The sequence below is a fragment of the Doryrhamphus excisus genome, linkage group LG21 (assembly GCF_037039965.1).
Source record: "Doryrhamphus excisus strain RoL-2023G ecotype Guam linkage group LG21, RoL_Dexc_Guam_v1.1, whole genome shotgun sequence".
Taxonomy (NCBI): Eukaryota; Metazoa; Chordata; class Actinopteri; order Syngnathiformes; family Syngnathidae; genus Doryrhamphus; species Doryrhamphus excisus.
In genome coordinates, this window is record NC_136377.1 from 1,170,240 (window position 1) to 1,185,625 (window position 15,386).

The 15,386-nt window shown below is 41.4% G+C and overlaps 1 protein-coding gene across 6 annotated transcripts in view; it reads left to right on the forward strand.

The window, feature by feature from the left end:
- Positions 1–13,090, forward strand: part of flrt1a (fibronectin leucine rich transmembrane protein 1a) — a 73,286-nt gene extending 60,196 nt beyond the window's left edge. For all 6 annotated transcript variants that reach the window (XM_078787913.1, XM_078787914.1, XM_078787916.1 and 3 more), the window contains one exon: positions 7,474–13,090. In XM_078787913.1, coding sequence (XP_078644039.1) covers positions 7,563–9,608 — 2,046 coding nt within the window. In that variant the 5' untranslated portion in view covers positions 7,474–7,562 and the 3' untranslated portion in view covers positions 9,609–13,090. The remainder of the gene's footprint in view (positions 1–7,473) is intronic.
- The last annotated feature ends 2,296 nt before the right edge of the window (positions 13,091–15,386 follow it).

Sequence of the window (15,386 nt, forward strand, 5' to 3'; positions counted from 1 at the left end):
AACATTTAAATAAATAAATTTAGAATAAATAATAATAATCTATTAATAATTTAAATCATTTAGAATACATTATAAATAAAAAAGTAAATAAATAAATTTTGAATAAATAATAATCTATGAATTTTAATAATTTAGAATAAATTATAAATAAATAAATAAATAAATACAAATTTAAATAACTAAATTTAGAATAAATCATAATAATAATCTATTAATAATTTATTCTAAATTATAAATAAATAAATAAATAAAAATGTAAATCTAAATAAATAAATTTAGAATAAATAATAATAATCTATTAATAATTTAAATAATTTAGAACTAATAATAATCTACTCCATGTTTCTCCTGGAGGGCAGTGCTTCTCATCTTATCTCGAAGGGAAAGCACGGCCACCCCACGGCGAAAACTGATATCGTCCGCTTGTACCCTCGATCTTGTCCTTTCAGTCACCCCCCCCAGCTCATGAGCAGAGGTTGACCAAGGTTAGGAACGTTAGAACGTGGATCGGCCGTTAAACTGAGAGCTTTTCCCGTCGGCTCATGTCCGTCCGCACCACCACGGACCGAAGCCGAGTCGGGATATTTGAACATAATGAGTAGAAAATGAAGACTTTGATGATGTTTATGTGGAGGATGTGAGCTCGGGCTTATTTAAGGCCATTTTCTACCCTCCGAATACAGTCCACGATTGCACAACAGCTAGGCTATTATCCAAAATAACACACGCGCAAAGAGAAACACGCAGGCCAACGCTTCACTGGCTTTTGATGTTTTCCATCTCAGATCCCTTGATTTATTTCCGTCACCACCATGACTGTCGTGTTTTCTGTCCTCCTTTCCTCGTGTCCAATCTCTCCATCTACAACAAGATACATAAACATGCTATGTAAGATAAGCTGCAGGCTCGCTATTATCTTTTCCCTGCTGTCAGTAAAGTGGATCTGCTGCTACATCTGCCGCCCCCCCAGTCATCCAAAATCCCAGTCCCTCCGTTGCCCCTTGCTATCTCTCTACGGGGGTCTTAATGGAGAGATGGAAGCTCCGAAGTGCTCACTCAAAGCTTCTTTGTGTCATTCTCTCTCCATCCTTGCCTTTTTTTTCTCATTTGTAAATTGATCCAGTCTTGGGTTCCAGTATTAGATTGGGAGGGGGGGGGGGGGTCGTCGCGTGTCCTGTATTCTCCCCGAGGCGACTGTCTGTCTGCTAAGCACATTACCCCACATCCCAGGATGCTTTGCTCCCCGCGTGAACAGAGCATAACCTTCCACATTGTCCACATATGGGTCAATGTCCGCAGCTTGGTTTACGCACAGCCGCTCGTCCACGCCGTGCGTTTGAGTCCTAAACAACCACGGACTCGAATGTGACGCAGGTGGGCTGACCTGACCGTCAAGAGTCAGTAAAAGTACAATTTGGAGCAGGGGTCTCAAACTCAATTTACCTGGGGGCCACTGGAGCTAGGGTCTGGGCGAGGCTGGGGTGCATCAGGTTTTTTTAAAACAAAAAAAAAAACGCATTTATTAAAAACAGAAAAATGAATAAACTTTGCTTTGGTTCCGATTTTCTACAAGAAAAGCTCTGATAAAACATCCCACTGTTCTCATATATCTTCATTTTTATTTTTCTACACAAAATAAGATGAAAAATAAATAAACAAATCAAGAATAAAGAAAATCAATCAGTAATAAATAAATATAATAATAATAATAATAAAAAGTTAAGAAAGCACATATAGTTGGTGGGTAGACAAATGATTTTTTTCAGATTAAAATTACCAAAGCATTATTAGAGCCCTGTAGACATGACAAAACACGACTATAGTCACATTTATACTCTTTTTATTTACAACATATTGCGCAACTGCAGGGTCTTGAGACACATGCTAACTCGCAAACTGGAGCGCTAGCCACCTAAACGGTAGCCTTCAAGTTATTTCCTTTCAACTTAAATAGCCAAAAACTTACCACTTCCACACGGATAGGGAGGATAACTATTAACAGTTATTTAACCTTTAACATGAACATGAATCAAACGTAATAATTTTTTCTGGGTACATGATACCATACAGCATCCATATCAAACTAACATTAAACTTTCATATCAAGGCGGGGGCCTCAAACTAGTGTCTTGCGGGCCACATTTGGCCCGCGGGCCACGTGTTTGAGACCCCTGATTTAGACGATATCTATGTGTATTCTACACTGACCACTAGGTGTCAGTAATGTTACTGTAATGTTCAGAGAGACGCACAAGCACCAGACTTGACCAGGCTTTTATTGCACGTTTTAATAATCCCACAGGAACAGGAACAATAAACCAGAATAAAAACACTTTAATAGCATCCTACACACGCATGTATGACTTAAATGGCTTATACACACTTATAACTTGTACTGTATTGGATAATATGAGCGTTAAGGTGACTATGGGGATGTTAGTTCAGGTCGACAGCGCTTTAACAATATTATAAAAATGAATTTAGGTGGTTGTAAACAAGTCGCGTATGCTCTAAATCCAGAAATATTCCATTGATAAATAATCTGACTGTGTTAAATTTGTAATTGTTTTATTTGTTACGTCTCGTTTAATTGGTGCGTCTCTTGTATTTGATTACATTAGATTCCTAAAGATCTACATAAGATAGAAATATGTATCAAATACATGCAACTGCATACTCAAACCCAGGTCTTCCTGATCTGGACTGTGTGGCCGACATGTTAACCATTCAACAACCGTGCAGCTGAGTACGGGAATAAATAAGGAAATGAATTAAATGTCTCTTTTCTTCTTCAGACGAGGCGTTCAGGCGCTTTACGTAACACTCCCTGTTAAGCGCTAATGTTCAATATTTACGCTAAATTTAAAGTATAAATGTTACAGGAATGAAATAGCGGTCTAAGTCAATGCCACCTCAGTCGCTCCATAAGGCACTAATGCAATTCAACAGTCCAAGCAATGATTTTTAATTTTCCCTTCACCCGCTCCTCGTAGACTACTGCAGTACAATGCTAGCAAATCCTGCGAGAAGTGCTTTTACCACTACTTGACATGTGGAGTAGCGTGTAGGCCGCGCATGCTGTATCTAATGACCTGAGCCCTCTGCATAACAATACGTTATGCAGATATGCGGGCGAGAGATGTCATAAATATAAATTTCAATGCAGCGATACCGCGCCGATGACAACTGGAGTACTCGGGATCGTCAGTAGCCATTACTCAAAGCTTTATGGCCCGCACAGCATCAGACACAGTCAGGTTGTAGTATTGATTTCCTCACAAATCCTAGCGATCTGATGGAGCCCGGCCGGGGCTCATGCAGATTACAGTATTCTCTCGGGTGTAAATAGAACAGTATGGTAATTAACCGCAAGGATGCCAACCCTGCCGGGAATTGATATTGTTATTTATAACTCAAAATACTCGCCGTTAAAGAACATCTTTATTATCAAGTGTGAGAAAGGACTCGAGGGAAAATCGCATTCATTCATTTTCTACCGCTTTTTCCTCACGAGGGTTGCGGGGGTGCTGGAGCCTATCCCAGCTGTCTTTGGGCGACCCTGGACTGGTCGCCAGCCAATCCCAGGGCACATATAGACAAACAACCATTCACACTCGCATTCATACCTATGGACAATTTGGAGTTAGCCAATTAACCTAGCATGTTTTTGGAATGTGGGAGGAAACCGGAGTACCCTGAGAAAACTCCACACGGAGATCCGAAAAAGGTTAAGTAATCAGCAAAATAACATAGCTAAGTTTCAGGAAAATATCCGTTCCTGACTAAAAAAATTAGAAAAATATACAAAAAAATACATGACATTACAATTACATTTCAAGCATTAGAGCCCTCTCAATTTGAAATAACACCCCAAAAGTCACTTTACCAACGACCATTCACACTCACATTCATACCTATGGACAATTTGGAGTTAGCTAATTAACCTAGCATGTTTTTGGAATGTGGGAAAAAAACGGAGTACCCGGAGAAAACTCCACACAGAGATGATCGTGGAATTGAACCCTGGTCTCCTAGGTGTGAGGTCTGCACGTTAACCACTAGTCCGCCGTGCAGCCCCTCGTCTTTCATCCGAAAAAAAAAAAAAAGTATAGTAATCAGCAAAATAACATAGCTAAGTTTCAGGAAAATATCCGTTCCTGACTAAAAAAAATTAGAAAAATACATTACATTTCAAGCATTAGAGCCCTCTAAATTTGAAATAACACCCCAAAAGTCACTTTACCAACGACCATTCACACTCACATTCATACCTATGGACAATTTGGAGTGGCTAATTAACCTAGCATGTTTTTGGAATGTGGGAGGAAACCGGAGTACCCGGAGAAAACTCCACACAGAGATGATCGTGGAATTGAACCCTGGTCTCCTAGGTGTGAGGTCTGCACGTTAACCACTAGACCGCCGTGCAGCCCCTCGTCTTTCATCCGAAAAAAAAAGGTTTAGTAATCAGCAAAATAACATAGCTAAGTTTCAGGAAAATATCCGTTCCTGACTAAAAAATTTTGAAAAATGATCATGACTAAAAGCAAACTGTTTGAGCGCCGACGGAACACGAGACAAAAATGACCATATCATATTGTTTTTTTTTTTTTTTTAGCATTTTTTTTTCTCACTAAAAATATAAAAATATTCAGAGTACCCACGTAGTCACGCAATTAGAATTAGATTCCAGAGCTGGTACGCAAGTCCGCCTCAAGTTAAGCCCTTTCCCTCCATGACGCCCCCCCTACCCCCCCGCCTCGCCACAGAATCTCAATGCAAAGTGACTCATGAATGCGGTGTCCATATTTAAAGAGCCTTGATTGCATTGTTAGCATGGCCGCTGTCATCCTCCATCCTCAATCACAGCTGGTGGGAAGACAAAGAGGACAAAGAAGCGGACTTGGAGGTGGAACTATTGGTAAAAGTACATCTGGGTGACACGGTGGCGCCATAACAAATACAACAACGACTGCCGATGTCATCGTAGCCGTGAATGGAGCCTTGCAAAACCTGGTTTGGCTGCGGGACAAACCATCACCTCAGCGGGAGGTGGTGACCCATACTGCTGGAATTAATAAGGGACTGTTTTCTTCTTCAGCAGATATCTGCGACTGTGTGTCGGATGACGGCTACCCATAGAAAACGCACACAGCTATATATATAGCATCCACCACAAAGTCCGTGTGGGCACATCAACACAGTTCGAGTGACATCAACTCCCGAAGCTAGCGGCGCGGCTACCGCGGCGCGTTCGGGTACCCGACCAGCGCAGTACTTCCGAGTCACGCCCGCACACATGTCAGCCTAATTAAACCAGAACAGGGTATAGATTCAAACCCAGGTCTTCCTGATCTGAACTGTGTGGCCAACATGTTAACCATTCAACCACCGTGCAGCTGAGTACGGGAATAAATAAGGAAATGAACTAAATGTCTCCTTTCTTCTTCAGACGAGGCGTTCAGGTGCATTATGTAACGCTCCCTGTTAAGCGCTAATGTTATTCACGTCCACCCGACACTCGGCACACCCCACTGTGGGTGGGAATGCTTCTATTGGATATTCATTCATTCCTTTCACTGGTATGCTGGAGCCTATCCCAGCTGATGAAGAATGGATTTTTGTCCCTGGAGGGATTTAGTGGTCTTTTTTGGTCAAAGAGGAGATGAGTGGGGATGAAGTGATGCAAAGGGAAATTGGGATTAACACGGCAGATTGAAGCGGGATTCTCTGATTATGCGTCGCAATCAAACGACATCTCAACTTCCTCTAAATCAAGGGTCTCAAACACACGGCCCGCATTTAGTACGTTGAGAAAATGCTTAATTCAGGCAAAAAAGACGCAACATTATCTTTGACTTATAATGGGACCGTATTCAACTACCACACAGAATGGTTTATTAATTAACATATTTTTGAAAAGCAAGTGAAATTTCAACTTTGAAGTGGCGAAGGACAACTGAATGATGTGTTTATGTGTAGCTGTTGGAAACACCTGATGGTGTCTTCAAAAGACAGAGATGTTCTACACTCCACCCCCAATCCAAGATTGAATGATAGCGTACACAAGTTCATCATGCAGATTTCTTATTCAATCAGAAATAGCCCTCGGCTCACCGAAATGATGAAATTAGACGCTTGCGTATTGTCTTTCCTCTTGATAATGAAAAGTGCCTTTAGCTCCGTCTCGCTAATGGAGCCATCTGCTAGCAACTTCTGGAGCCTCTCAAGATGTCATAAATATTTGACGGTATTCTTACGTCCTCGTATCTATGAACGCGCTGTAATTCTAAATGTAGAACTGAATTTTCAAATCAAGGGTGGCTGAAAATTCAATGTTCATGCCTCGCTGTGATGATGCAGTAGAACCTCGGTTTTTGTCATTTTGTCACTCAAAAATGTATTCATTAATACATGATCGCTGCTTGGTGGTGGACTATAGCCTATTATTGGTCCAAAATATTGAGCATTTTGATCACTAGGACTCAGTAATGTTACATTGAGGAGACATTACCTTAGATTATATTCTACCATATCTATATTCTACCATATGGTTCTACCATATCTTACTTATTGTGTGGAAATATGGGCTAATAACTATAAAAGCAATCTTCACTTGCTAAATGTACTGCAAAAAAGGTCAGTAAGGATAATTCATAATGCCGCCCTACACAGAACATACTAACTCCTTATTTCTAAAATCACAAATACTTCAACTTGCTGATATAGTTCATCTTCAAACAGATAAAATAATAATGCATAAGGCTAAAAATAAACAATTAGCTAAAAATGTCATCCAGTAACACTGGAAGAAACACTTCTATGCTAGGACTACGTTATGCTAGCCATAGCATTTCAGTATGTGGAATCAAACTATGGAATGGATTGAGTAAGGAAATCAATCATTGGATGCTCATATATACCTCCTACTTTGGTACGGGACAAAAAATTTAAAAATGTTAAAAATAAAAAAAATTTATAAAATAAATTAATAAATAAAATAAATTTGCTAAATACAAGGATGAAGAGTCTTGAACCAATCATGATGTGCTATATATATCACTATATTGACACTTACTATGGTACACATTATGGCATTGGATGCTCATATCACAGAGTACTTTGGTATGTGACAAAAAAATACTACTAATAAAAATTTTATAAAATTAAATGACATACAATTAAATAAAATTCAATTACATAAAATTAAGTAAAATTAAATCAAATTAAATTAAATTAAAAATATTAAATTATATTCAGAAAGCAGGAAGTGAACAAATGTAACAGTTAGTTAGCTTTGCTTCTTCCTACTCCTTTTGGACATGTGGAACTGGGAACTGATTATGGGATGCATTCAATTGTAATCTGATGCATGTTCAAATGAAATTAAACCATTACCATTACCATTACCATTACCATTACCATTACCAACCCGTTTGATGTCGCTGACTGTAATTTCTCTTTGTCTCTTAGGGTGGAGGTCAGAGGAGTCCACATCGCCGCGGCAATTTGAGGCTTGAGAAAAAGATCAGATAAAGAAAAAGAATCCAAAGCCCGCCATAATGGCACCTTCTGGTGTTGCTAAATTGGGGGCCAGGCTCCCGTTGCTTTTCTTGTGCTTGACACTGTGCGTCGGCTTGCTGGAGTTCTCCGCAGCCACAATCCAGGGATACATGGGGGAAAAGGACACGGTCTGCCCGTCTGTGTGTCGATGCGATGAAGACTTTATCTACTGTAATGACCGCGGCCTGAGCTCCATCCCCTCGCTGCCCGCCTCCGCGTCAGTCCTCTACTTTCAAAACAACCAGATAAACAACCCGGGTCTTCCCACTTCCTTGGAGCGTCAGCTGACCGTCCGTGTGGTCTACCTTTATGATAATGACCTGGATGAATTCCCCATGCACTTGCCGCCATCGGTCCGTGAGCTTCATTTACAAGACAATAACATCCGCACTATTCCACGGAGCGCCCTGGCTCGGATGCCGCTACTGGAGAAGCTCCACTTGGACGACAACTCCATTTCCACCGTCAGCATCGAGGATCAAGCTTTTGCAGACAATCCCCGCTTGCGCCTGCTTTTCCTTTCCCGTAACCATCTGTCCAGTATTCCCTCAGGATTGCCTGCCTCTTTGGAAGAACTCCGTCTGGATGACAACCGGATCTCCACTATCCCGACCCACGCCTTCCGTGGCCTGACCTCACTTCGATGTCTGGTCTTGGACGGGAACCTCTTGGCAAATCAACGCATCGCTGATGACACGTTCTCACGTCTTTCCAACTTGACGGAGTTGTCCTTAGTTCGGAATTCCCTTCAGACCCCGCCGGTCAACCTCCCCAGCGCCCATCTCCAGCGCTTGTCTCTGCAGGAGAACGCTCTGATTCACATGCCGCGAGGTTCTTTGGACGGCATGCACAGGTTGCAGAGGCTGGACCTTTCTGGGAATAACCTGACCACGCTTCCGCGGGGATTGTTCAAGGATCTGGACAACTTGGGTCAGCTCCTGGTACGCGGTAACCCTTGGCACTGCGGATGTAACCTGCGCTGGTTGTACGACTGGCTGCACGCCCGAGGTAACTCCATCACTGTTCGGGGTCTCACCTGCCACGGTCCTGACAGAGTACGAGACCTGGCCTTGAAGGACCTCACCAGTGAGATGGAAGAATGTGAGCTGGTGAAGACCGCAGGGACTAAAGATAGAGCCGGTGTTCCAGGGGTGGACAGTTCCACCACCAACACACCTCCGCAAGGCTCACTCTTCACCCTCCGTTCAAAGCGACCCGGTCTTGGGCTGCCGGACTCGGGCTTGGACTACACTCTCAGCAGCAGTGGTGTTGGGAAGAGTCTGGCTCTAAATGTAAAACCGCTCTCTCACAGCAGTGTCCGCGTTACCTGGAGCGTAGCACAGCCGAGCTCTTCCTTCCGGCTCAGTTGGCTCCGACTGGGCAACGGGAACGCCATGGGATCCATTACGGAGACGCTGGTCCGAGGTGATCGTAGAGAATATCTGCTCACTTCCCTGCAACCGCGTTCCAGCTACATCATCTGCATGGTGCCCATGCCTGCCAGCTCAGAGAGCAAAGGAGGAATTTCTGGAGAATCCGACGCCGATGAAGCTCTTGTGTGTGCAAAAGCCGAAACTTCCGATCCCAGCCCGTTGGAGGAAGAGGAAGGCGGCGATTCACAGCCGATGGCGGTGTTGCCCTTGGCAGGGATCATCGGTGGCGCCACCGCAATTGTATCACTAGCTCTTCTTTTTGCCATCTTCTGTTGGTACGGACATCGGAGCGGGCACCTGTGCTCCCGAGACCACTACACTCGCAACAGCTCCCGCAAAAGCAAGAATTACGACGACTACATCGAGTCGGGCACCAAGAAAGACAATACCATCTTAGAGATCCGGGGACCGGGCTTTCAGATGACGCCGATGCCCGCTTGCCAGCCAATACAACCCAAACCGCTACAAGAGGATTACATCATCCATACCATATTCCCATCTAACGGCACCGGCCTGTACAAAGGTGCCAACCATCTTTCTAACGCCCGGCAAAGCACCAACCGGGGTTATAGAGAAGGGGGGATCCCGGATATAGACTACTGTTACACATGATGTACTGTAACCGGATCTTCGCCACAGGATCGTTCTTAAACTGTATAGATGCACAATTCCCCTTCGCATGGACATTTCTGAAGCACCCTTCTGTGCCTTCGACTTCTGGTCTCCCATTCCATAACCCTGTGGTTTTCTGCACTAAAAGTACAGTACCTGATGATCTGGACCTAAAACTGTGGGAGAACTATCCGTGGCAGGAAACGGACAAGAAAATACACATGGGACCGTTTATTCACCATCTTAGTAATGGCCTGTGTACGTTATTTTAATCTCTGCTCCGTCTCTTTAACATGTAAGCAAAGAATGTATACTTTGGGAAAGCCGAGTTCTTCGCTCTCGAAGAATCGATACAAGAAATTGTGACGACGAACAGACGTTTTAGGTTCTCCCTCTCACTCATCAGTTCCAGTCTGAAATCCCATCAAAGTCATTGATCCGAACGCCTCAATTCTATCGTCGTGCCCTACCGTCTATCCGAGGAAAGGGCTTTGTAAAGCTGTGAATTGTTTGAATTCAAAAACAAAATAACCACGTGTCTTAAAGTGAGCTTGTTCTGACTTTATTACGTTTTTTTTTTTTTGGGGGGTGGGGGGGCAGGTCCGAGATTTTTTTTTTTTTTTTTTTTTGTGTCTGCTCAGCCTTGGTCATACCTCAGATCATTCACCTGAGTTGGGTATTGTTGTGTTGCAGTGACGGGGATGTAACACAAGTGTGTAGATAATTAAATTTGGCACCAACTGATTTGCTGTCGTTATCTGTGATTTTTAGATCGCCGTCCTGCACAGCTTTTTATGTATTTAAGTCGTTCCACGTGTGCTTTTTTTTGTGCTATGTTTTATTTGTCGATGCTGAAAACTGTTCACCTCCATATTTGAAAAAATATGACATATATTCTTTAAAACAGACCCTACCCCAAATGTTGGGTGTCGTCGACTCGGTGACACTCAAGGCAACAACGTTAACGTTTCCTTGTTTGGGGTCGGTTGTTGACTTTTTTGCGACATGACTTCCATATTCCGAAACAAAACAAACAGACAAAATACTCTTTGGGTTCTGTGCTATGAGACGGAAAAATAAATCCAGCCCAGTCGTGGTGGACAAGAGTTGACAGATGGCTAGGGTCGTTAAAAGATGGGGTGACACCGATTCAATGAGTGGGGGTTTATTAGTGTTTGCTTTTGTGACGGTAAAACACTTCCCGCTCCATATTTGACATGAATGATGACACACAAAAAAATATGACATATATTCTTTAAAACAGACCCGACCCCAAATGTTGAGTGTTGTTGGCTCGTTGAAACTCAAGGCAACAACGTTAACGTTTCCTTGTTTGGGGTCGGTTGTTGACTTTTTTGCGACATGACTTCCATATTCCGAAACAAAACAAACGGACAAAATACTATTTGGGTTCTGTGCTATGAGACGGAAAAATAAATCCAGCCCAGTCGTGGTTGACAAGAGGACGGATGGCTAGGGGTCGTTAAAAGATGGGGTGACGCCGATTCAATGAGTGGGGGTTTATTAGTGTTTGCTTTTGTGACACACAAAAAAAATGACATATATTCTTTAAAACAGACCTGACCCCAAATGTTGGGTGTTGTTGACTCGTTGAAACTCAAGGCAACAACCTTAACGTTTTCCCGGTTGGTTGTTGACTTTTTGGCGACATGACTTCCATATTCCGAAACAAAACAAACTGACAAAATACTCTTTGGGTTCTGTGCTATGAGACGGAAAAATAAATCCAACCCAGTCGTGGACAAGAGGACAGACGGCTGGGGTCGTTAAAAGATGGGGTGACGAGTGGGGGTTTATTAGTGTTTGCTTTTGTGACGGTAAAACACTTCGACTCCCAATGTTTTTATTACCTAGCGGCACTGAAAATGTATTAGCACTTAGCCGAGAAGAGGAATAAATCTAACGAGAGTTGCCACATCTCCGGGCGCCGACAAACACGCAGAATTGATAGCTTTGTCACCGTGAAGCTCACCCGTGCGTTGATATGTTTGTTATTCGCAACTTCCCCCCCCCCCCCCCCCTCGGGCTTAATGTTGTTTACTGTCGCTGTTGCTTCAAAAAAAGGGGAACCCGGTTGTTCTTCCTCCGCTGTTTGTCATGTCAAACTTTTACAGCCGTCTCTATGACGACACGTCAGAAAGATTGATACGGTATCTCCCATCATGATGCGGTCATAATACATATTCCATATGGATATGCATACCGATTGATTGAGTTTTGGGAGACTTTTACGCTGATGGTGATGGAATCCCGTTTGGCTGCAACCAGCAGAGATGCTGTTGAGTTGATTTTGGACAACTCTGGATCCGCCCAGGCAAGACGTTAGGGCGTTAAGAAAGTGATTGTCCCATTCGTCAAATATAACACAAAATGCTAATTACGTTTCCGCATTGTTCAAAGCATTGACTTTATTTAAATGGTCACCCCTAAGACACATTCTCCTTTGTACAAATGAATTGTGGCCACAATGGGATGAATATTTTACCTGTGAGTTGATAGAAGGTGAAGAGTGCCATACATTTTTGCGTACAATGTTTATGTGGAATTCAGATGTGTGCTCTATAAATCAGTCATAGGATGGAATCAATAAAGGTTTTATAATCTTGTTATTACTGTAAACTGTCCTTTCACATAATTCTTCTTCTCCAAGCCCGACATGACCTCCGGAATGGGAAACAGCACCAAGCGGAGGTGTTTTACGAACCAACAACAGCAACAACAAGCCGGTGACCAAAACCTGGAACCAGGTGGGATTGTTGGATGTTGAAGAGCACATTTTGCACATGAAGTCTGGCAATGTTGTCTCCAAACTTGAGGACTTGAATGCATAAATTCTAATGCATACAGAAGACTGTGGACGTTGTTCAGATATGCTCATACCTCATATTCATTTTGGACCTTTTATGATTTCAATGACATTTTTTTCAATATAAAGATAAGAATAGTTTTTTTTGGTTTTTTTATTTTATTTGGGCAAATATATGAAACATTACAATGCATTTCTTACATCAATCAAAATATAACTTTATATTATTTACATTTGTATTCAACTATCGGATCACAAGCCCAAAAGGAGTAGGCCAGGGGTCTCAAACTCAATTTACTTGTTTACTTGGGGGCCACTGGAGCTCGGGTCTGGGTGAGACTGGGCCGCATCAGGTTTTCAAAAAAAAAAAAAAAAAATGCAATTTTAAAAACTTTGCTTTGGTTCCAATTTTGTACAATAAAAGCTCTGATAAAACGTTCCACTGTTCTCAAATATCTTAATTTTTATTTTTCTACACAAAATAAGATGAAAAATAAATAGACAAATCAAGAATAAAGAAAATCAATCAGTAATAAATAAATATAATAATAATAATAAAAGGGCAAATAATAAAAAGTTAAGAAACCACATATAGTTGGTGGGTAGACAAATGATTTTTTTCAGATTAAAATGAACAAAGCATTATTAGAGCCCTGTAGACATGACAAAACACGACTATAGTCACATTTATACTCTTTTTATTTACAACATATTGCGCAACTGCAGCGTCTTGTGACACATGCTAACTCGCAAACTAGAGAGCTAGCCACCTAAACGGTAGCCTTCAAGTTATTTCCTTTCAACTTAAATAGCCAAAAACTTACCACTTCCACACGGATAGGGAGGATAACTATTAACAGTTCTTTAACCTTTAACATGAACATGAATCAAACGTAATAATTTTTTCTGGGTACATGATACCATACAGCAGGCGGGGGCCTCAAACTAGTGTCCTGCGGGCCACATTTGGCCCGCGGGCCACATGTTTGAGACCCCTGGAGTAGGCTGAAGCAAAAGTTTAAAAATGCCTACCCCTTTCTGCAGGATATAATCATGTTCATGCTACAGTCTTGTTTTCCCCTATTATTATTATCATTATTATCATTATTATTATCACCATTATTATAATCATCATTGATATTACCATTTTCATCATTATAGTTGTAACAATTTTTGGATTTTTTTAAATTATTTAATTTTACAGACTTCATTTCTTCTTGTAGAGTGTTGTATCATCTGTTGTTGAAATTTGTGCTTTTATTGTCAATTTAGGGGTTGAGTTGGGTTAAGTTTGAATTTATGTTGGAATTGATCTCATTTCTACAGAATCCAAACTATCCTTAGAGGTTCATCCTAAACTGAAACCTCAGTTTGCATGTTTTTTGGTTAAAGTCGATAATTTTGCCTTGGTTTGCGTACATTGTTATTGTTAAATTGTCAATACAAAACACCGTAACAGTTTTAGATGCAATTCTAAGTCTGTATAAATGAGGAATGAAAGTGATAAATGGACATTTAAGGTTACCGTTACCTCCATTGAGATGAGTGTTCCCAAAGAAGATGTGGCACCAAGACACACCACTGACTCCATCTTCCCGTTTTGTAAAGAGTTATTTCTTGAATTCAGTTCAATTCAATACTTTTTCACCTTCTTTATCAAAACGCCGGTACTCCAAACTTTCTTTGGCGCCTTTTGGGGTTATTGAGGTGAGAAACACGATTCGCATTCCATTCAGATGGTCATGGAGCCCCTGAAACCAAGGAGGATGTGCGTTGTTTATTTCTTCCAGGCTGAATGGTTGAATTTTTTAGGAAGGACTGAAGGGAAGGATCGTACGTGGGAGAAAGGTGGTGTCGGACGTGGCTTCCGAACCTTCACATGCATGGCTTCCTTCACTCTTTCAAAGCATCTGTCTTTTCTGTCAAGAATGTCTTGGTTTTTCTCCTCAATGAGGCGCAGGTAGACCATTTGCAACCTGAGATGCTGGTTGAGACAAGCGGTTGCTCAACGGCTGCTTGGTTTCCCCAAAGTAGAAACGGGTGCATTTGGACTGATCTTGGTTTACACCCGATTGTCTTTGTGGGTACGGGGGGGGTCCTGTCTTTGGGGTGTACTGAAGTGAAGTACACTTGGATGTTGTAAGTTTCTCGGAATCTATAAAAAAAATATGTTTGCGAAGGATATATTTGAACCTGTATGTGTAATTTTGACTTTCGGTAAATTCGAGATAATCCGTCTGTACCCTTGGATGTTGTAAGTTTCTCGGAATCTATAAAAAAAAAATATATATGTCCGCGAAGGATATATTTGAACCTGTACGCATAATTTTGACTTTCGATAAATTTGAGACAATCCGTCTGTACACTTGGATTTTGTAAGTTTCTCGGAATCTATTAAAAAAATATGTCCGCGAAGAATATATTTGAACCTGTACGCGTAATTTTGACTTTGGGTAAATTCGAGACAATCCGTCTGTACACTTGGATTTTGTAATTCTCTCGGAACCTATTGAAAAAATATATGTTTGCGAAGGATATATTTGAACCTGTATGCGTAATTTTTTCTTTCGATAAATTCGAGACAATCTGTCTGTACCCTTGGATTTTGTAAGTTTCTCGGAATCTATTAAAAAAATATGTCCGCAAAGGATATATTTGAACCTGTACGCATAATTTTGACTTTGGGAAAATTCGGGACAATCCGTCTGTACACTTGGATTTTGTAAGTTTCTTGGAATCTATAAAAAAAATATGTCCGCGAAGGATATATTTGAACCTGTATGCGTAATTTTGACTTTGGGAAAATTCGAGACAATCCGTCTGTACACTTGGATTTTGTAAGTTTCTCGGAATCTTTAAAAAAAAAAGTATGTCCGAAAGGATATATTTGAACCTGTATGCATAATTTTGACTTTGGGTAAATTCGAGACAATCCGTCTGTACACTTGGAT